At 47.2% G+C, this 23,449-nt stretch overlaps 2 protein-coding genes and 1 pseudogene across 2 annotated transcripts in view; all 3 read left to right on the top strand.

Annotated features, from left to right (window-relative positions):
- The window catches only part of LOC115332837 (male-specific histamine-binding salivary protein-like), a 29,059-nt gene extending 22,281 nt beyond the window's left edge, over positions 1–6,778 (top strand). Inside the window, exons 4-5 of the mRNA XM_029995328.3 lie at positions 4,498–4,581; positions 6,651–6,778. Coding sequence (XP_029851188.3) covers positions 4,498–4,581; positions 6,651–6,778 — 212 coding nt within the window. The remainder of the gene's footprint in view (positions 1–4,497; positions 4,582–6,650) is intronic.
- Positions 6,779–9,485: 2,707 nt separating this feature from the next.
- On the top strand, positions 9,486–10,335 carry LOC115332833 (annotated as a pseudogene).
- A 2,186-nt stretch (positions 10,336–12,521) lies between these two features.
- The window catches only part of LOC115332830, a 23,349-nt gene continuing 12,421 nt past the window's right edge, over positions 12,522–23,449 (top strand). The window contains exon 1 of the mRNA XM_042294336.1: positions 12,522–12,641. Coding sequence (XP_042150270.1) covers positions 12,522–12,641 — 120 coding nt within the window. The remainder of the gene's footprint in view (positions 12,642–23,449) is intronic.

Here is a 23,449-nt window from a genome sequence, read left to right as displayed (position 1 = left end):
GAGTGCGCAGGGGACGATAGTAAAATGTAAATTTCCACAAATGCCCACATTCCGTGATGACGAGTTTCACAACTTCCCACTCTGACATAAACCAATGGTTAGAAAAGCAAATCTTACAATACTCGACATAGAAAAGTTTTTGGCACTCAACCGCTTTTCTTTTCATCATGTGATGAGTCTTCAACAGGTTCATCTCAGTTGGGTCCCCCGCGTGCCTTTGTTGGCTTGAACGAGCAATTATCCGACTGGCAGCCAAATCAGTTGTTGCTTTTTCCTTGCATATACCTCTTCTGTGGCAAATTCAATAACAAGTATCATTATTTTTTCTGCTGCATGTGTACGAGAACTCCTCGTGAAAGAAAGTGCAAAGCTCCATTTCTATCTGTTCCGATCAACCCCATCCTTTCAAATGCAGTTCGAGTTTTAAAAAAAAAAAGTACACATTCACCGTTGGGGGCGGAATCAGAAGCTAAAACGTTTGCTACAAATTCTTCACTCGTGAGAAGCGAACGACATGCTAAGATAAGAGATGACCCATTTTGTCCGGCCGAACCAACATTCACTGTTCGGGACCGAGCCAGACGCTAAAACGTTTGTTACAAAGTCTTTGTCATTGAGAAGCGAAAGACATGCTAAGTTAAGATGAGAATGCAATCATTGCAAAGGTGCAAGCGAGCTGGAAAAGAATGACGATAATAATCTTCTTCTCCACGGGTTATTACCATTTAACATAAGAGGTGACCCCCTTTGTAAACGGAACCAAACAGAGCAATATATTTTCTTGGGCACGAACTATTGTGAAACCAGTTGCCCGTGTGACGGGTCATCCTATGGCGAATGTTCCTGTGTGACGAATCGTCCTGTGACCAATCGTCCTGTGACGAGTGCGCATGTGACGAATGGACCGTATCCCACATAAAACACTATAGAGATGGCTAAAGAAAGTTCGATGGTCGCGGGTCTATAGATTTAGGGACATACACCACTCTATAGCCGGCTAAAGAACATTGAAAGGTCAGAGGCCTATAGCTTTGGTGACATAAAACGCTATAGAGTGGGCTAAAGAAAATTCAATGGTCGCGATTCTATAGATTTAGGGACATACATCTCTCTATAGCCGGCTAAAGCGCATTCAATAGTCGCGAATCTATAGCATCAAGGACATACATATTTCTATAGCTAGCTAAAGAATATTGAATAGTCGCGAGTCTATAGCTGCGTAGTCATAAATTATTCTATAGCCAGGTATAGAAACCGGAATGGTCGAGATTCTAAAGCTTTGAAGACATACATTTTCCTATAGGTGGCTATAGCTTGTTTTATGGTTTCTTATGGCTGACCATAGAGCGTCATAGAAGGTGATAGCTCACCATAGAATTTTCCATAGACGTCCATAGACCATTTATGTATGGGTTGTGCCTTAGGTGGTGCCCGTTGGTGCTCTTGGCAAATGCTGCACGCCCTTGCCTTGGCTTCGATGTCTTTATCCACTCCAGGCCACCAAACGTAACCTCGGGCAGCTTCCTTCATTGTCACTATGCCTCGGCGTCGAGCGTGAAGCAAGCCGAGTATTTGAGCTCTCGCTGTACTGGGAATCACCACTCTTATACCTCAGGTCAAGCAACCGTTGAGCGTCTAAAGTTCGTTGGCGATACTTTTGTAGGCCCTGCACTCGTCTTTGTTTAGCTCTCCTGGTCTGCCGTATTATATGGCCTGGTAGACGAGTGTTAGAACTTTATCTTGTTCTGTGAGCGCTGCAATGCGTTCTGGATAGAGTTGTGGAATTGGCGAGCAGGCTAACATTAGCACATCGCCAGGTGGGCAGGGCTCGTCGACACGAGCAGGTAGAGGCAGCCTGCTCAAAGCGTCTGCGTTTTGGTGTGTCCGTCCCCGTCGGTATCTCAACTCGTAGTCCTATGCTTCATGCAACATCGTGCACCAGGACGACATGAAGTCGTGAGCTGCTTGCTGTCTCCGCTTAGTAAAATTTTCCAAAAACCGGAGTTTGCATCGAGTTTTGAGAAGTACTTTGCATTCTGAAGGAGTCCTAAGGTGTGTTCGACGGACGGTATAGGGTGACATTCTCTGAGTACGTAGCGATTGAGTTCTGTGAAATTAACGCATATTCTCACTGCACCGCTTGGCTTTGGAACAACTACCATCGGCACACACCAAGGAGTTGGCTCTTCGACGGGTGATATTACTCCCATTCTCTCCATTCTTTGAAGCTGTTCTTTCGTCTTTTCGTAAAGCGGGATCGGCACTCGCCGTGGAGAACTTAGTGCGAACGGTTTGGCGCCGTCTTGGAGTTGCACGTGGTATGCTTCAGCGAGCTTGCCGAGCCCTTTGAAGAGCGCAGGGAACTCTGTTCTTGCGTCGAATTTAGATCCGTCAAGAATATGGGAGCTTGGACTGATCTCGTTGACCACCGATACCAATTGCAAAGCTTGTATAGCAGGCTTTATTTGTAATGGCGCACGGAGGTCTTCCAAGATGTAAACGACTTGCACCGAAGTGCTGTCTCTGTATGCGATGTTGAGGCGAGCTGGCCCCTGTGTTGCCAAAAGGGTTCCGTCCGGTCCGTGAAGCTGACGAGGTGGTGCTACCAGGCGCGGTCGTGGGGAGAGCTTCCGGAGGATGGAGGGCGAGATAGATGACTGTTTCGTCGGCGCCCGTGTCCAATTTAAACTTTACGGTTTACCTCTGAAGCGTCACCGTCACTTCCCACCTGTCAGCTTGAGGATGTGCCACTCCTCCAATAAAGCCAACCTCGTCATCCTCGTCTTGAGATGGTCCAACGAAGCGGACTTTCTTGGAAAGGCAGACTCCGGAGAAATGACCTTTCTTATGGCAACTCTTACAAGTCTCGTGTCGAGCTGGACAGGACTTTCTGGGATGGCGTGCTCGTCCACACCAAGGATATTCCTGGCTGTTCGTCTTGGACGAACCAGACTATTTGTGTTCTAGTCTGCCTGGTGATTTGGCGCTAGACCAGGGAAGCGGCTAGTGGACGTTCTCCTTGTGTCAAGCTTGTTGACACTGCTGCCGGCTTTGATGTCTTGGTTCAGCTCGACTTGCTGCTTAGGGACGTTTTCAACTTGCCTCGCTGACTCTAGGGCCTTTTGAAGTGTTCAGTCGGCGTCGAGCTGGAGTTCTGCGGAGAGCTTTTTGTCACGGATGCCAATGACTAGCCGATCTCGTACGAACTGATCTTGCATTGGGCCGTAGTCGCAGTACTTGGACAAGGCGTGCAGTGACGTGGCAAACTATTCGATGGACTCGACTTCTGGTTGGACCCGGGAGTTGAATCGAGCTCGCTCAAAGATGACGTTCCTTCGCGGTATGAAATACGCGTCGAAGTGGCCCATGGTGGTATCGAACTTCTTGGCTTCAGCTTCGGTTAGCTGGAACGTGCTGAAGATGTCCTCGGCTTGGTCCCCCATAATGTAAAGGAGACCGTCGATTTGGTGTTCTTCGGGCTTTGTGCTGAGTGCCGGACTAGTGTGGAAGCTTTGGAAGCGCTTCTTCCATTTCGGCCATTCCTTCGGAGACGAGAAATAAAATGGCGCCGGCGGCTGTATCACGAACGATGTGCCCGCTGCGGTGGTTGCCATTTCTTCCAGCGCAGGGCCACTTCCTTGGGTGCCTCGGAAGTCAGTGCTGGTGGCGGCTCTTGATTTCCGGCCGTCATCCCACTTCTGACACCATGTTAGGTTGGCGGAGAAAAAACGAGATGCTACCACAGGCCAGAGTGCCACGTATAAGAATCTTTAATCTCGTCGTCTACCACCAGCAGGTAGGCGTGCTGCTCAGTAGGCGTACTGCTCAGCTAATCGGCTAGACTAACCCTCTCCGAATTTCATTATTATTTTAATAAAACGATTTTCTCTCTCTCTCTCTCTCCTTTCATACCACGTATGAGAATCTTTAATCTCGCCGTCTACCACCAGCAGGTAGGCGTGCTGCTCAGTAGGTGGCAGGTCCTTTCATACCACATCTCCCTTTCTTAAGGAGAGTACCGCCTAGGTTGTTTTAGGCAGCGGCCACTCTTGCTGTGGGCGTGCGTGGTATCTTGGCATTCGTGTGAGGAGTCAGGTGCCGGGATTTGATCGGTGTGATGGGATAACAGAAAACAAGAAACAAAACGCTCAAATATGTAAAAATATGTTACGCAACTCTTTAGAAAATATTGTTTCTAGATTTCTATTTTTTTTTTTTCAAAGTTGTTTAGAAGCTTTGGAATTAAATATCAAGGCATTTCCTGCCCATAATTTGTTGCCAGGCAAGTTCGACGCACGGATTGCATGACTAAAGTACGACGTATACTAAAAGTGCATTCGATGTATACTTTCAGTACAGTTAAAATATACATAAGTGTGTGCTTTTCATAAAGTAAAAAAAGTGTAATATTTAGACTGTTGATTTGTTCAAGCGACGAGTAAATTGAGGAAGTCAACTAAATTATAATCTTGTTGACGAAACTCTTTCAACTGACAGGAACAGGACGCAGAGAGCAAACCCAGGTTTTGTACACAGACAAATACAACAGCTGCTATGTACTGTACTACACCTGCACTGGTGGTGAGTCTTCCTTTGTTTTGGAACGTTCACTACATCAAAGCTAATGTTTTCTTCTGACATATAGTCAATGTAAAAGACGTTTGTGTTGAGTCCACCCAGACCATTGAAGTTTTTTTTTTTTTCTTCACACGCTAGAGAGTAACTCAGCCTGTTTGTGTTGGTACAGCAGCAACAAGAGAAAATTAGCACAAGTGACCGAGAACCGGAGCGGCAAAATTGGGAGACGCGGCGCTATTGTTCCCGAGCGCGCAGATAGCGCGAGTGCCACGCACGTTCCATGTTTCAAAGCGGGGGTGGCCGGCAAAGAGTAGTCCATCCTAAGGCATCCATTTCGAAAGCTATCTTTCCCCTCGCTTTTCGGGCGAGTGATGCGCCAGTGTAGTAGCGTACGTGAGCCCGTTTATTATGTTTCATATTTTTTTACGAGGGCGTTCTGAGCGCTTAGGAGCCGACGAACGAATCAAACGGCAACGAAAGTGCAACGTCATTGCCCTCATCACCTTTTCATCTGGGTGTGTTTTTGCCTTCTAATCAAACTAAACGCATAAAGTGTGCCGTGAAGTTACGGTTTTATTCCGTCATTGTGCAGAGATTGGACAGCTGCCAACAGAAGGTAGTCTTGCGAAGAGGGTCTAGTGTCTGTTTAGGGGAAAACAGGGGAAAACAGAGTTAAAGGAAACGCTACTGCTCTCAACACTCGCGCAAAAAATAGGAAAAAAAAAACGGGGCTTACCTGCGTAAACACGTCGGCGCATCGCTCCGCGCGGAAAAATGAGGGACAAGATTGCATTCAAAATGCGGGCTTTATGGTACGTTTGCACTTGCGGATCCGCCAGCGAATCCGCCCAGCTTTTGCCGCTGGGGCGAAACGCTGGGCGGAAAACGCGGCGGCGAGCCGTTTAGGTCCGGGATATATTTCTGCCGCCGAACGAGGCGTTTCGCTGACCGGATATGCCATTCTTGCGCGGCGCGACGCTGCCTACGTCACGAGTACGCGTTCTTCCGGGAGCAGCAACGCCGGGAGAGAGAGAGCCGAGGCGGGAACTCTCGCGCCTTCTCGTCATATTTGACGAGACGTTACGGGAACCGCTGCCGCAGCCGGCGCTGCCGCCACTGCTCGAAGGAAACAGAGGTAAACGCAACCCGCTCGTCGCCGCCGCCGCCGGGAGCGGATCCGCTCCCGCGGCAGCGGATTTCTTCTCAGGTGTAAACGTGCCATTAGAAGGGCTGCTTTCTGACAGCCAGCCCCGCTTTGCAACATATAGAGCATGCCCGGCACTCTCGTTGTCAGCGCGTTCAACAACGGTATCGCCGCGTGTAGCGATTTGGCCGCTCCGGTCATCGGTGATTTGTGTTAGTCTTTGTCGGTCGTAGTTGTACCATCAGCGAAGCGTGCTACCTCTCATTGCAAATGTTGTTTTTAACGCGATAGCGTTAAAAAGCTCGCGTCGCGCCGGCCTCGGTGGCGTGCCAGAAAATCCGGAGAGACACGAAAATCCTGATTGGTCGATAAGGTCATGACGTAACAGCAACATCACCTCGCACGGGAATTTCAAAGAACACACGACACTCACGTTAAACATGAGGTCACGCTTGGAACGAAAGTAATTAAAAAACATATAGGGAATTAAAGGTCGCCGCATGACTAAAATGATTTTACTTTATACAGTAATTTATTTGTAAATCATTCGCATTAAAGAAATTTGACGAACTGCAAGCGGGATTCGAACCAACGACCCTGCTGTTGGCGGGCCAGAGACGCAACTGACTGGGCCATGTCTATTTATTTTTTCTTTGTTGTTGACTATAGGCCATGTCCGGCGCACTTGTATATCTTTTTGCATGTTTGATTTGGTTTATTGTGAAAGGGTCGTTATTGTTCCCGATAAGCGACAATACTTCACTATAATTGTGAATTTTTTTCATTTCATTGCCCGGTTTCCTCGGCATTCGCGACACTAGACGTTCTTAAAATTGAAATCCATCAATTGTTCTATGGGCGAAGCAGCGTCGACAAGGTTTGACTTTATGACACTGTCAAATAATATATTTACCTCCTTCTTTTCTAGATTATGAACTCTGGGTACATGAAAATGAGACCGACTTCATTCCCAGATGCTGCGAGTTTTCTTTCGTATTCGTCACCTACGAACTGGAGACGTACTATAACTTCAACAAAACAATCTGTAAGACATGAAGGACACCGGGGGTTAACAAACATCTTTGTTATGGGCTTCATTTTACGATCGCTTGATCACAGGAAATAAATAATATGCATGCCGCATTCTCTTCTATATTACTATAGAGCGCAACTCTTAGGCAACCGTTTCCGGTTTGAGCGGCGTCGCCGTCACCGTCGGCGTCGGCGTAACCGCGCGATACATGATGGGTAAATTTCCCCCCTAAATTTAGCTGGAAATTTTCCTGCTAAATCTAGGGGAAAATTTGCACCGCTAGATTTGGCGGAAATTTTCCCCGCTAAATTTAGCGGAAAAATTTCCCCGCTAAATCTAGTAAAATCTTTTCCCCGCTAAATCTAGCCGAAAAATTTCCCCGCTAAATTTAGCTGGAATTTTTTTAGCTGAATTTAGCGAATTTTTTTTTTTTTTAATGGGGGCGAGCAGGGGAAGAGGAGGCGCATAGTCCCCACTCCGTACCTTCCCCTCCTCCTCCTCCTCAAGCGCTGCGCTCTAATTCGGCGTTACAGGGAGTTGTAAAAGGCTTTCATTTTTATTCGTACGCAATGATTATAAAATGTTTTGTAACTGTATTCCAATCATGTTTTCTATCGGAGAGCACTTCGAGAGCGCATGAAAGCAGAGCGTGAGACACGAGAGTGCTTTCCATTATAGAGTGCGCGTCACGAGAGCGCTAACAGGACTCATGGCAGGCCTGTAGAATCGCGAACTGGAGACAACATCCGCATACATGACGAAATTGTACGATGCGTTGAAGGGAGGCTGAATCCGACCAAGCCTAAGAACTTGATCTCACAGTTGCGTTGGAGTGTGAATGCAACAACTTGCCTCTCGTTAACATTGCTTGCGCCAAGCGGTTGCTACGACGACCCTCACGACGAGCCAATGGGGAGGCGCTTTGAGGCACGACGTCACGCAGCACAATGCAGTCGACGCGCTGCGCAGTTCTCTACGGGACAATTTTGTATGGTATCATTTTGGCCGGAATCTTTTTTGTATCCCTTTGGCCGTACAGTGGAAGAGTTAATAGACTGTTTTTTTTTCTGTTTTTTTATACCCAAATAGGGCGATTCGTTCGTGGTCGGCGTTGAAATCTATTGATGGTCACAGCCAATGGAGTTACTTTTGGGCCATTTTCAATTCTCGCTTCGAGATGGCAGAAAATGATGCCCCCTAAATCAATGTTGGGTGGTAAAAATATACGACAAGATTGTTTTATAAAATACAAGATGTCACCATTTCCAAAGTTTCTAGAACATAGTTTCTGGGAGAAAAAAGAACGCGCAAAAAAACTGTTCCGTCAATTAAGCTGAGCCGGGAGAACACGACCTCTTGAATGCTAGTTCATTGATAGTAACCGCTTATGTACAGCTTAAGTAGAGTGGTCTCGGTATCTGCTTAGTCACATATACCATCCTTGAAACCTTCCGCAGCGCTCCTATACGCTCTCGTGACGCTCTCTTTCTACTTATACAGCCGTTCGCTACTGGCGAAGATATGTTTCGGTGGATCCCCCTTATGTTTCCTACTTGTGACATCACGACCAGAGTTATCGATTACCAGCGACGATTTTGATGGTGCAATTAAAAAACACGGTTGAAGCTTGAAATCTCCGCGTCTTTGAATCAACACCGTCGAAGGTGATCGTCTGACATCTCTCTTATGTACATCAGGGGAAATAGAATTCTTCCTTCTCAAGACGTCATAGCAAGCGTTTGGCCAATCGAGGAAGGCCGACCACCGCGACGCTTTTCGTCGCATTCTCCGCTAATTGCACTATGCGCTGCCAAGCGTCCCCAGGATTTTCGGCGATTGGTTAAAAAGCATACTCGAGAGAGGTCGAGTCCTGCTTCACTTATGATTGACGGAGCATATTCTTCTGATCCTGATAAGATATGCAATCAATTCACAAAGTTTTTCCTGTCCACCTATTCATCAGTCAGTGTCGAAAACACAGAGATTTTACTAACTACTCATAACCATTTTCCTCCTCCGACAATTGACCTTGCCGACGTTGTTTGGGCAATTCATCAGCTACCATCTAAAAAATCTTGTGGCCTTGATGGCATGCCGAATTTTATAGTTAAGGGGTGTGTCGACATACTGGCTCCCATTCTACACCACATATTTTCTATGTCGCTGAAGCAGTCTATCTTTCCGACCGCCTGGAAAAAGGGCTTGGTAATCCCTCTTCCTAAATCAGGCACCTCAACGAATATCACAAACCATAGACCGATATCATTGCTTTCCGCATTTTCGAAGGTATTCGAAAAAAATCATTCATAAGCATCTAACACACTGTTTTAAGCGCTTAATACCCGAAGTTCAACATGGTTTTTTGAGCGGCAGGTCTGTTGAAACAAATCTTGCGTGTTTTTTAAATGATGTTGCCCCCAGAGCCTGTTCTCGAGAGCAAGTTGTCGCAGTGTTTTTTTATTGTAGAAGGCATTTGATCGTGTAAACCACAAGTTACTGTTACACAAACTTTCTGTTTCTGGTCTCAGCGACGAGTACTGTTCTTGGTTTGAAAGTTATCTTTCTGCAAGAGAAAACTGTGTCGGCTACGCAAATGTTAGGTCTTGTTTTTTTCCTGTGCCATCTGGTGTACCCCAGGGTTCCAATCTGGGACCTCTTCTTTTTAATATATTTGTTAAAGATGTCCAAGACATTATTCGCCATTCGAGCCTCTTGCAGTTCGCTGATGACCTCAAGATCTATAAAAATATTTCGTCATTAAATGATTGTGCTCTACTGCAGGAAGATATCAAAGCCATCTGTCTATGGTGTAAAGATAACGGGCTTGATCTTAACATTGGAAAAACAAATGTAATATCTTTCACGCGTAAGACTAATCCAACTCACTTTCTGTACTACTTAGAAAATTCGTCGATTACTCGGTCACGATTGTGAAAGATCTGGGAGTGATGCTAGACTCCAAACTCAACTTTAACTCGCACGCGACATACGTTGTGAGCTCTTGTTTTCGTCTTCTCGGTGCAATTTCAAGATTTAGTAAGTGTTTTTCAAGTGTTTACCTTTTCTACGTACTTTACCGAATCATAGTTCTTCCAAAACATGACTTCTGCACTGTGATTTGGAACAGCCTTAGTGCTACAGCTTCCAATAATGTGGAACGCGTACAGAAAAGATTTGCCAGAACTTATCATTTTAGATCCCCATCACACGATCTATATGATTACAACGAAGTGCTTAGAAAATTGCAAATCACTAACCTTGCATCAAGTCGATGCTCGCGCGACCTTTTATTCTTGTTTAAATGCATACATTCTAATCACGATATTAGCTCTCTGGTCACATCTATTAACTATCATATACCCGGTAGAAATGTTCGTTCTAGTCGCACTTTCCATGTCAATTACAGCGATTTCACGTCACCCACGGGCCGACTGCAAAACTACTTCAATCATCTGGAATCAGATGGCATTGACATTTTTAACCCTAACCAACCTCATTTTAGGAAGTGCTTGCTTCATGTATTGAAATAATGTTCATGCTTTGCAACTATTCAATTCCTGTGTTTTTCCTTTACAGGTGTGTGAGGCGACCAGACTTTTCTTGTTTGTGTTTATATACTATCTGAAATGTTACTAACAAGTGCACCAATGTATAGGCTTTGGCTGTTTTTGGGCACTCAAAATAAACAAACAAACTGAGAGAGGAGGAAACGAGAGCGCCTGGCGACGGAGTGACGTCAGGATTCCCGAGCTCTGACTGGATTGATTAGTGAGTATACCGCCAAGCTAGCTGCTTTGGGGCCTCTGCTCACTATCCGATCGCGTTCCAATGCAAAGGCGGAACGCTGGACGCCGGCGTTTGGCAATCGAACGCGTTCGAACTGTGAGTAAAGATAAAGGCAGCTAGTCTGGCGTCTACCCACTAATCAATCCAACAGGGGGCTCTAATCTAGACACTTGGCTAAAATGTCGGCGGAGGATTCGACCACAGGGATTGGCGGGCGTCAGGGTCAAACGCGTTACCGGCCAATCAGGGCAGCCGAATTCCTCGCCGATGTTTTCGCCAAGTGACCAGATTAGAGCTTCTGCTCGTCATTCCGACGACCCCCGTGCGCTCTCATCTCCTCCTCTATCTCTTGATTTCTCGGCCCATAGAGAATTTTTGAGGGGATCCAAGATTTTAAAGAAAGCGGAACTTGCGTTAGGGTTTTATTAGCCCTGGAGTCATTTCGGTGGCCATGGGGGCCGGTAGAAAAGAGGCGAGCTAATTCGTGAGCTCAATAACTAAAAAATCTGAAAACGTAATTTTTTTCGGCTCAATATCGGAGAATCGACGCTCGACCCCATTACAGTCTAACCGTGGCGTGAAATTTCAATAAAACCATTCGTGGCCAGCGCTACGGGGTTAAAAAGGCTCACTCTTGTTTACGCCTTTTCCACAAGGACGCAGCCATCTTGAATGTCATCACTTCTGGTGTGCGGTAAAACATCGTACGGATTTCCCCACGCAAAAGGGTGTTTACGAAAAATGCGTGATTGTCACACATTCTTGTTTTGCTCACCTATATTTTATCGCGTGTTCCAGGTTGAAACGTTATATCATTTATTCGTCCTGCAAAGCAGATACGGAACCCACGCGACTGAAAACGACAGGAAAACGAAAACGTCTATACGGCGTTAGATTGAATCTAAACCAGCAAAGATCACTCGTGACGTCATCAATATGTTGTGCGTCGGCTCTGCGCCGCAGATGATAGCAGCAGTGCCACGCAGACGTGAAGCGAGGGGATAGACATCACAGACGCTCTTTGCCCGCTTAGTTTTGGCGGAGCCCTTCAGCGTGATACCAGGGTCATAAAATTTCAGTCAAAGATTATTTTTGAAAATAATTATTTGCATAGTGTAAGGTTGTCTGCAACGAACGTTCAGCACTCAGGCCGCACTTTGTTGCATTTAAAACCGCTAAACATAGCGGCCAGTCGCACACGCAGTGGCAGACGTACTCTCTCTGTCACGATGCTCCAATTATCGTAACACTGCAATTGTGGACAGTTTGACTTTATCTTCACAGACTAATATACCGAGTGTACCACCAGTGGAGGATCTCTCGTTCCCCTAGAGTCCAGGGCTCTCTCTCGAGGTTAGCGTGATTTTCTCCCGCACAAACCATATCATTAGTACTATACTCTGTTTCACCATACGTCCAGACGCAGCGGACAAAATAAGCCATCCTAGCCAATCCCGCTCTGTGATCATAGCACGTGATAATGTCTCCGCGCGTCACTGCGTCCCGTCTTCAAGGTCACGTGACGCTCACGCGGCCTTTGATTGGCTCCAATGACTCGTAGAATCCACTGCGCTTGGACGTAGGATGAGATGGTGTATTCCGAAAATAATTCTCGTGTCAATGAGAAATAGTTTTCTTAGCCGTACTCCAAAAACTATTGCTCCCAGACTTCTGAATGTTCGCACGACTTCACAGATTATTGGTACATTTTCACTGCTTTTTGAGAAAGCACAATTGGAACATCAGTCGGAAGTTACCGGAGTCTGTCTTTGGTAGGCAATACATCCCACCCGTACAGCCACTGGAAGGTAGGTATCCTAATGGGCATGTCCGGTGTAACCAGGTTTCCCCATGGCACTTGCGAACTTGGCGCTCGATGCCGAAGAGACACTACGGAAGCGCAAAGGGCTTTGCACGATTACAAAACAGGAACCTGCTGGTCGTCTACGTCCGGCACCCCTTGGCTGATACGACGATACGATGATACATTCCGACTACATTGGAGTAGTTTGGAAAACGAGTAGATTGGCTAAAGTCAAAATTTTCTGTGCCGCAGCCTCTGCTGCGGGAGAGAAATATGCAAGTCCTCAAGTGACAACTGTAAGAGGCAAATGATCTATCCAGTAAAATACCTCACTCTAAAAAAGCTACGACATGAATTACACATTTGATACAGACAAGGAATTTGAACACAGAAGACCCACACACGCACATCATCCTCGCTGCTCCCAATGGCTACCAATGCGTCTTTTATACTGATAATTTGAACGAAGTCGGTTGGTCAGTGACCACCTCGCCCGTAAACGATGTTACAAATATGGTGCTGCTTTCACACCAATATTGCTCTCAAATATTGTTTCAAAACATTCCAAGGGATGTCTCTCTTACTAAGAAGGAACTGTGCACACAGTAATTATTCGCGCAGGTCTATAAAACAGCGTCGCCATAGATTCCCAGCAGCCATGTTCATTCTTCTCCGTATAGACTGCCCCACTTTGCGCTTGCGCGTCTCCGTGGTAATCGTATCGTCTCTACACAGCATTTTCGCTTCCTTGTCGGTGGTTTATACTTTTACGGTCACTGTCACAACCAAAAATATCTCCATGATAATCATACAGCCACCGATAACGCACAAACCGTGAAGAATACATTTTCAGGGTCAAGTAGGAGCGAAGCAGAGAAGCTTCTTAGATGGCGAAAGCGATGGTACTAAGCCGGAAAAACGATAGCCGTCGAATGGTAGATCCGGTGACGAGCAGGCGCTCCTCACCGGCTTGTTAGGCCTATCTTTGGAGCAGTCTACGTCCACGCACACACTCGCCCAGTTGAGTGCACGAACGTTAACTATGCACACCAACCCGGGAACTCTAGAACAGCAGAGGACACACGTCAAAAATGGCAGGTGAAGATCGCAGAAATAAGCTTCTTGCAAACTCCGATTGGCCCAAGCGGGACGTCTTTTTTGCACGTCGTCAGGAAGTAGACACGTTGACAACAGGGATCACGTGAACACCTTGGTCACGTGATCCCTGTTGATCCGAGAGTCTGTGGTTTTTTTATCTACAGACTCTCGGCCTTCTAATGACTAGTACCACATGCCGAGCCAGAATGCTTTCACGCAGCATAGACAAGAAGATAATTCTCGACGATGTCCGGCAGTTTTTTAGGGCTATTGCACCATCACAAGGACACGCCATGCGAGTGACAAAGATCCTCGGGTCAGAAATATGGCGCCAACAACATTTTCTCACTGACTTCCTGCGTGATAAATGCTCTAACCACAGCGTCTTCATGAACCAACGGGCGATTACAAGATATTTCACAGAGAGCGTATGGAAATTCTGGTTTCTTTCTGCACTGAAACAACATCTGACACCTAGAAATAAGGAACACGTCAAAAGGTGGCCGCTTCAGACCCTTGGTGACGCCCAGCTCTAAGAAAGGACCACATCCAGTTTCGAGCAGGTACCTAGGTATGTTGTACCACCACAGCTGAGGGCCTTTGACATGGCTGCCCTTGTTCGGACCATTGCGTACCGTGCTCACGAAGAGCAGAAATCACTGATTATCTCCGAAGGCATCGAATGCTACGTAAGCCAAAGTTGCCTGGCACGTCCAGGCATGGGCTTCGGCTGCACTGTACATTAGCTACGAAGAGAGGGTCTCCGGCTTTGTGTTTGAGATAAAAAAGAAGGTTTCGTAGTACTCGGTGCCGGGACCTATGTAGAGAAGTAGAGAAAGATACTGGTGCCGTAGCAAAACATTTCGCCCAATTTGATCTGAAAGGGAGCCTAACAACTAAGCTCGCCGTTAAGCGGATGCTAGATGCTCATACCCAAACCAGCCTGGGCACAAAAGTGAAAGCCAGAATGGGGGGACACCTTGACGTTTTCTCCTCGGCAAAAACGTAAGATAGATGTACCGTTTCGTGTCATCGTCTGTGTCAACTTTTCATGTGTCAACCTTCGTCATGTGTCAAATTTTCTTGCAAGGCACCTGTCCCAGGTGTACTGTTATGATCCATACAGGATTTGCAGCTCAGAACTCATTACGTATCTTGAAGAACATGGATCACAGGTCGTATATCTGGAGTTTCCATCGACATCCAATATATGTATTATTCAATACCACACCCCAGTCTCATGGCAATTCTGCGACAAACCACTGAGGAAGCTGGCATAACGCCATTTCAAAACGCAGCAGGGATGAAGGTAGACGCCTTCTTACAACTACCCGGTGCCTATTTGATGGCGACGGTGATTTCGTATGCGGGTCAAGACTCCGTCCAAAAGGTGTGATCTGCATTTGTTCTCGGGTGGCGCCACATCTATGGCACCTATCCTTGGCGGTGTGTGGTAGGTACATCCAATCTGCCCGGAATGATGCCGGGATCCAAGCCATCTTTAGGTACGTGGACGACTTTCTGATTTTGTGCAGCATAGACATTGCGATTCAAAATACTAGTGCAGAAGCACGGTCATGGGAACCTTCAAAGAATGTTTCAAAGTACCCAAGTACCACGTGAACCTACACGGCCGCGCTTTTGACACCATTGAAGAGCTAGGCCAGCATGCCCGCAGCACAGAGGAAATCTTCCTTCCTCCCTCAGAAGATATCTTTCACCGCCTTTGGCCGCAAACTCTCTCGAACCCGCATGTGCTTGGCAGAGCCCCGAGGCCATCTCGGCGCCAGGACCTCCACGGGACGGACACAGAATGCCCAGTCAAAGCAGCCGGAGGCGCTCCAGTTTTGGTTTAATGCGGGGCCACTGGAAGGATGTCCTAAGAGCGCCCTGGTGCAGGCGACTCAAACAGGTATTCGGACCAATACCACATCTGTGGACAGAGCGGCCACTTCCAAAGAGAGTTCCCAACTTCAAACCCGAGACAGAACGAAATAAATGCGGAAGAGCTGGAAGTGAGCGGAGGGTTTGTGAAAATCCGGTAAACCCTCGCGCCTAAGGGCTTTGAAAATCCGGGTGGTTACGTGGCAACCCAATCGGGAAACTATTACGGCTGGCACCGATGTACCCCCTTGAGGAGCCGCCGATGTCCACTATCACAGCCGGGATCACGATGTCAAGTGTCGGGAGGGAGTGGTTCACGGCATACCGTTGACGTGTGGTTTTACTTGCGTTGGTCATACAGGAAGATGTGTAAACGACCGGTTATTAGAGTACAAAAGGGAAGTGGGTTTGAGGGCTCAAAATTCAGAAAAAGCCAGACATGTTGAGGAGTGCAATGGGTGCAACACTGAGTGGGCCAGAACAGAATTTGTTTACAGTGAAAAAGATGGGACTAAAAGAATATTGAGGGAGACCATTAGAATAGGGAGTATTGGGGACTGCATAAGCAATCCTTCTGTTTCTTTAGACAACCTAACCTGGTCTTTATCGTAAATGGAGTTTCTGTCTCCATGACGAGTGAGATCCAGCCGAAAGGATATGTAAAATCGATCTGTTTTGTTTGGGGGTTGTTTTTGATTCTTCTTGAAAGCATCGGAAAGAGACAAAACAAAGGGGAGGGGGGGGGGTAGGTTTTTGGGGAGGTCGGGTGATAGCGGTACAAACTTTAAGGCTTTGATATTACTTTGCGGCGCATTTTGGCTTTCCGGGTGGGCTTCCACATGTGTCCTCGAGGTTTGTGTTTACGTCGGCAGCTGTAAAGGGGGGGAGGGGGATATCCGAGGGGTGTGCTTGTGTACGATTCGACGGTGGGAGGGCAAGGAAGCGTTGCGCGGAAATGGGGGATTTGCGGTTGAGGCAGTGGCAAGTGATGAGTCAACTGCGCGGACTTTCTCATGAACGCTGCGGCGCCGAGCGTTGTGCATGTATGTGTGTGCAAGGAGGACTGCTGACGTGGACCGGATAGGAGGAAGCGACTTGACCTTCGGTACTGTGGATGTCGGGTGGGGCACGAAGGGCTGGCCTTTTTAAACGAGTGTCTTACAAATAGACTTTCAGCAGTGTTTGAGACGTTGAGTTGTGTTCGTTCCCTTTTGTGTTCCTGAGTCTCAGGTTTTTATTACAATGAATCATCACCAGCTCGCCTGTTTTTTTTTTTTTGTTTTTTTTTTTAAGTATTATTGCAGTTATCACGCACGCAGCGTCACTTGTACCATCAGTATGTCGGATTCAGCCTAACATCGAAATGATCGAGCCACGCATGCCGATCACTTTGCTCGGTTTTCCTTTTGCCGCGCTTCTGAATACCGGGGCTGCTGTCTCGCTTGTAAGAGACGCTGCCTATGAACTATGCAGAAATAAAAAAATAACCTTTCGTTCTGCAGACACATGTCTGCAGCTGTAGCCTCCTGTCCAACAAAATTGGCGGGCGAAGCGATAAGGCTTTTTTTTTTCCTTTAATGAGAAGAAACCCGTGATCTTGGGTCGAGATTTTTTTGCAGGCGTAGGCATGACGCTCGACTCCCCTAGTGGCGGCTATCGTCTGGGAAACCAGGCGGACCGGACTCCGTTCACCATACGAGAGAACTGCATCACTGGCCCAACCCTCCCAGCCCACTTCACAACGCCTGCAGCTGCCCTACTATTCGAAATCTCCGATACCCTGCATAAGTGTTCGGGCAATGACCTCCAAAAGGAACAGCTGGAGGACGTCTTGCGGCCGTTCTCTCCGATGTTCATGAAGCGACCAGGAAAGGCAGACATCCTGCTGCATCTGATTGAAACCGGTAACGCACCGCCTTGGAAGAGCAATTCACACCCGATCAGCGTGCACAAAAGAGAACCTCTAGACGCAGCCCTTCAGCAGATGCTTGACACCGGTGCAGTACGTGAGTCAAAGAGACCTTGTGCGTTTCCTGTCGTTCTCGCTTCGAAAACTGCCAGACCCTGCGTAGATTACAGAAGACATAACGAAGTGACAGTGTCAGTACTTAACGAAGTGTCACCTTTTTCCCAGCATTTCCTCTATAATGTACGCGCTCGATAACGCGACGGTGCTCACCACGTTAGACTGCAGACATGGATTCCTCCAGATCGAGATGCATCCATTAGACCTGCACAAAGCCGCTTTCGTTTGCCACAGAGGACTGTACGAGTTCACCCACCTACCATTTGGCTTGTCCAACTGGAAAGCGAGCTTTCAGCGTATGATGAACGTTGTGCTCGGAAACGCAAAGTACGCATTCGCGATGGCATACATGAATGAGGTTGTTGTTTCTCGCGTGCATTGGAGGGTTCTCGAACGCTTGACTATCGTGCTTGGGCGGATCCGGTACGCAGCTTAACAATCAACTCGGGGAAAGTTCAATTGGCTGAGCCCAAAATTAACCTCCTGTGATTTGTTGTCAATAGCGGCACGCTCCGTCCCAGCGAAGAATTGCGCGCACTGGCTGAGTACCCGTTCCCCCATGACGTAAAACGTTTATAGCGATATCTCAGAATGATTGCATTCTATAGGGATTTCATTCCTTACTGCCCCAAGATTTCTCAACCGCTTAATCACCTTCTTAGAAAAGGCGTCAAATGGTGTTGAAGCGAACACCAACCAAGCGCATTCATAGCTTTATCAAAGGCAGTGACAGAAAACGCGTGCCTGCACGTTCCCGACCTAAAGCAACCATTTGTTTTATAGACAGATGCAAGCGATTGTGGCGTCAGAGGTGTTCTACTGCAGGAACATAACGATATACTTCGGTCGGTTGCTTTCACAAGTCAGGCCTTCAATTCCGCACAGCGTAACTACAGTGTGACTGCAGCGTAACGACCAGCCCGTTCAACACCAAGGGTGATGAACAGTTCGACTCCTACTTACTGAGCAGTGGCAGACTCCTGTTGCGGTACATCCTTCAGGCTGATGATGACCTGAGCAGTTTTGCGTTTCGAACAGTGATACCTCGGAAGTTACGTAAGCACCTCATCAGATGCATGCACAGCTCTGCCCTAGCCGGACACAGCAGTGTGAGCGAAACTTACGATAAGTTGTCCCAGATTCCGACGTGACCCGGCATGCGGCAGCTTTTAGTGAGGTATGCGCGTAGTTGCCCGTCATGCCAGAAAGCGAAACCACAGGGTCATCAACCCCACGTCTCATGCAACCGATCGTGAGCAAGAACCCTTGGCAGATCTGCTGCTATGTTGTCATGAGTCGATTTCCAAGTAGCTCACGCGGAAACCAGTACTTGTTCGTAGTAACAGACCATTTGACCAAATGGGTAGAGCTGTTTCCTTTATGAAAGTTGGACTCGCGAAAAATACGGGACTGTCTGCTTCAAGTTTTTGCACGTTTAAGTTTCCCGCAAGCCTAATTTCAGATAATGCGTCATATTTTACAAGCAAATTGTTCGTCAATGCATGCGCGGTTCTGGGAATTCAACATAAACAAACTTCGCCGTATCATCCACAGGCAAATTTAATCGAAAGAATAAATCGAAACCTTAAGATGACGCTTGTTGCTCATACTGAGCGCCACAAAGACTGTAATGTGAAACTCCCAGAAATGGACTTAGCCACCCGCACCACGGTTAACCGGTCAACTGGGTTCACCCTTGCCCAGCTCAATTTTGGCAGAGAGCTTGCTTTTCCTGTCCCTAACACTCTGCGTTCAACAGAGCCCAGGGCACAGGACCGCAAGTACACAAAGTTCGCAGACGACCTGCAAAATCGTTTTACTATCAACTTCAAAAGCCCGGGAGAACCTCGACGTTGCCAGACTGCAGCAGTCCGACCAGTACAACCCGGGGCGCCGAGAACTGCTCTTCGAACTGCCTCCTTCTGTCCCGATGCTGGGACACAAGGAGAGAAAGGTTTTGACAGTGGAGAAAATAAACAGAGATAGTCAACGTCTTTAACTCGGCAAATGATTTTATTTTATCACCCTCCTTGTATACACAAACAGACACGGCTAAAATTCCCGTTTTTTTGATGATAGAACAGACCCCACAGCAACACACAAAGAAAAAAATAAACTACAAAGCAAACCAACTTAAGATTGCACAAAAACTTCTGGACTCTATAAGGTGGTTAGTTGGACGAGTTGGTAATGATTGAACATGGTTAAAATTGCGCACAAATAGAAAGGAACAGTGAACTATTTGTGCGAAATTTACACCATGTTCTGGACTGTACTGCTTCTATTCTTAGTGACACAAGGTTTTTGGCCAGATACGCCGATCGGATATCGAGGGAGCTGCACGAGGCCTTCGAAATAAAAGAAAAAGGCAAGGACTGCATTAGTGACACGTCTGTGTCACTATCGGCAAAAGAGCACACTTTTCTAAGAAGGGGGCTACACCGGACGTAGTATAACTGTGTAGTATGACTGTGTTGTTTGCCATGAGTATAAAAGAGAGTGGTTGTTTCCTTAAACGCTAGTTGCGAGTGCGCCTTGTTCACGTCTCCTTTCTTGTATCTTGTCCTTGTGTATTTTCGGCGCCCTGAAAGTTATCATGAACCAACTAGCCCAGATTGCCATTCTAATGCTTCTATTCGCAGCGAGAACCACGTTCAGGGGCGCCACTGCGCAGCATGTAAATGTCACATGACACGCGGAATGTGTGGATGCCCGCTTAGTTAAAATCGCGCGCGCCATAATGGAACAGGATGATTGCTTCATTTTGGACGCGGCGCGGTGGCTCATCATTGTTCTCTCAGTAGTTACACAACATACTGGAATAAAAAGGTATAAGTTTTCATTTATATCAAAAGGAAAAACAACTGGGGAAGTAGAGATTGTATAGAAACAGGGCAAAAAGGAGTAGGTGAGACCGTGAGAGCGATGTTATGTTCGAACCACTTATCAGATGCTTTCACGACGACTGGTGCTGTATTTTGTATTATGCCTTGATTTTCTTCTCGAGTGCTTGTTTGGTTCTCAGTACACGGATAGCACTGGAGGGACTCAGCGCCAACGATAATTCGATAATCCGCCCTTCCTCCCCCCCCCCCCCCCTCCCCTAAAAAAAAAAAAAGTTTTTTTTTTTTGTTTTTTTGTTTGTGTTGAAAGCACCGCTCGTTAGCTCGCAGCCTGTCGAACTGGCAAGTGCGGCAACTATGACAGTGATCAACGGGTTCGCGCGTCTGATTTGGCCTCAAGCACCATGGGAAACTGTTGCCACTTTGGCCACTGCTTGAAGGCATAGAGCTATTATAATGTACGCTAAGAGTTCAACTGACCCTAGTGCCTATGGGACTTCCGGGAGGCAACACGAAGCAGACAGCAACCAGTCTACTGTTCCGGTGCTCCTGTGCATTCCTATGGGAAAACGCGCATACATTTTGTCTCTTCCACGGAAAAGTGACATGAATCACCTTTGTTACTTGGGTCGTACCGAATAGTATATATATCTTCATTAACACTGCAAAAGTTGAATTTCTTTAGTTACAGCCTTTTTATTCGCCAGTGAACAACGTTAAACTCCGCGATGTTTCAGGCCCAAACCTCTGTTCCATACCCGGTACGTAAAAATAAGCGACGATTCTAAGCAAATCGAAAGGAACGTAGAGTGTGTCCAAGGTTCTTCAGCATCCCGGTGGCGCTTCTATATTTCAGATATGCTCGTCTTGCCACTACATAAAAATGGCCCCGTCGTGCGTCTTTACAATTGGTTAAAGACATTTAAAGCGTAAAGAATAAAGTACGTGGGCTATGGAAGGTGTAGTTTTTTATTATCACCTAGGCCGGGCAGCTTTTGTCGGGCGCCTGTTCTTCGGCCATCCTTATTTTCAAAGATTTCGTGAGTGCAGGTGATGTTTTGAACGCCGAACAGGCATCTTCGCACATATTCATGAGCAGAGAGAATAAAGCAGCGCTTATTTGTTGCAAATCGGACTAAATTACGTGGCCTTCCATTTAGTTTGATCATCTGCATGCACAAGGAGTTACGGATCTAGTGTTACCATGTAGTTCTTGACGTCTCCCTTGGTCTTCCAGTTCTTCGTTCGTTTGGCATCTATATCCCCATATCCCCCATGCTGGGAAACGCCGACGCCATGTTCGTGCAAGCAGTGCCCGACAGTGTACATGAATAGATGTACGAAGCCGTCTTAGCACCTGTTTTAATCCCATGAATTCGAAATAAAAACGTCGTAACGGACCAAATATTTCGTCTGTGCGACTCAAAATGTTCCAATCTATCTTGTACGTAGGTATCATTCATGATATTTGCTCTTATAATCAAGCGCAGTGAGAAAATGCACTCGCTTTTTTTCATAAACATAAATTACCGGAAGTCAATTTCTGACTGATTGCCGTCTGTTTCGATTTGCAACAGCACACTAGTTCCAGTTGAACCTCTAGCGTACGTTCGTTAGAAATGCTCGGATCGACGTCACATTTTTCACGAAGGTTCCTCTAAACTAAGTAAATGAATGGCTTTAGAAAGAAACTCTGTCACATTTCGGTCTGGATGGGAATCGAACTTGGGCCTCCCGGGGTGCGAGACGGGCACGGTCCCCTGACGCCACGGCGGCTTTTATTTTATTTTTTTAATTTTTTTATTGTCGACGCCACGGTCGCTTCACGGTCCTGGCTGACTAAAGTGTGCCTATTGCGTGCGTCATTGGGCACGAGACGGCGCAGCCAATGGGGAGAAGGTGGCGCCACATCAGGAATGTATAAAAAAAGCGCGCTGCCTCCCGCGCGTCACACACCGAATCAGCAGAAATAACTGTAACGCATGTCGAAAAAAGAAATCGAAAACATTTCATCAAAGGGAATGCTTTCGCATTCCCACGCGTAAGCAGTCTTAAGTGACTGTGCCGAATTTTCTTTTGTATTTTTTTGCCACAGCCCCTCAGACACATGGATGTCTGGAAATAAAGATTATTATTTTTATTATTAACTCACGCACACTTGTTGTGGTAATATTTATTTTTATTTTTACAACATGTGCACGGGAGAACCGCCAAGCGGTCCGGATCACCCAAAGTTCAGTGCGTCTTCACGATGGCCGTCTGCACGTTCACGTTCACATAGCAAAACACTGTAGACCGTCTTCTTTTTTCAAATGACAACGAACCGTAGACCAGAAGAAAGCATATGCACGCTGTCTTCACGATAATTGAGAAATTTGACAGGTAGAAACACCTAATCAACCGACCTTTACAGCCTCAAAAATCTCTCGTATTAGCGGGTCGCCACTCCGCGCCAACCACAGTCTCGGCAGTGAATGCCGAGGTGGCCAGGGACATAAAGCCCCTCGGTGTGTTGCCGTTTGTCTGCAAGTAGCGCCAAGTGCGCCAGTGCACGAGACCTGTGTCTCGACTCTCGAGCGGCCCTTGGAAGCAAATGGCGGCGCAGAACTCAAATGAGCGGCCCTTGCAAGTGAATGACGGCGGGTCAGCACCCTGTCGTGACACGTGTCTTGTGTCACGACTGGCCGCGCGGCGCTCTGGCCGTCGCGGCCAGAGCGCCGCGACGGCAGCAATCGCGCCGCTCTAGGGCCAAAATCGCTGCATGTGAAACCCGCTTAATGGCGCAGGCGATTCCAGAGAGCGCGGAGGCACCCGTGGTCAGACGAGGCAAAAAAAAAAAAATAGTATCGCTGAAAGCAGCGAAAAACAAACTATTCCACGTGCTGGCAGAACGAACAACGAACCCTCCGCGTCTACGCCAAGCGTGACATGATGCGCGCTCCATGGAATGCGTGAGGAACGTCGGGGATTTCTCGTTTGTGTCAATACTCTTGAAAACACGGCACAGCCATTTCACGTTGATCGCGGCGCCAGCATTGTTTCGAGAATCGCAGCTGCGAGAAAGCCACACCTCCGACGCATTTTTTTTTTCTTGTCCAGTGCGTACACGTGTGCGTATAGCCGACGAACTTAAATGAGAAAAACGGCAGACTCACGAACAAGGCCATTGTTTGCGGTTGTTTCCACTGCGGGCAAGAACCAGCGAGGAGAGCCCTTAGCCTCGCGATCAGTGCTGGATTAAGGCATTTGGGTG

The sequence above is a fragment of the Ixodes scapularis genome, unplaced genomic scaffold, assembly GCF_016920785.2.
Source record: "Ixodes scapularis isolate PalLabHiFi unplaced genomic scaffold, ASM1692078v2 PGA_scaffold5__190_contigs__length_132052651, whole genome shotgun sequence".
In the NCBI taxonomy this organism is placed as follows: domain Eukaryota; kingdom Metazoa; phylum Arthropoda; class Arachnida; order Ixodida; family Ixodidae; genus Ixodes; species Ixodes scapularis.
This window is presented reverse-complemented; position numbering and strand designations above follow the sequence as displayed.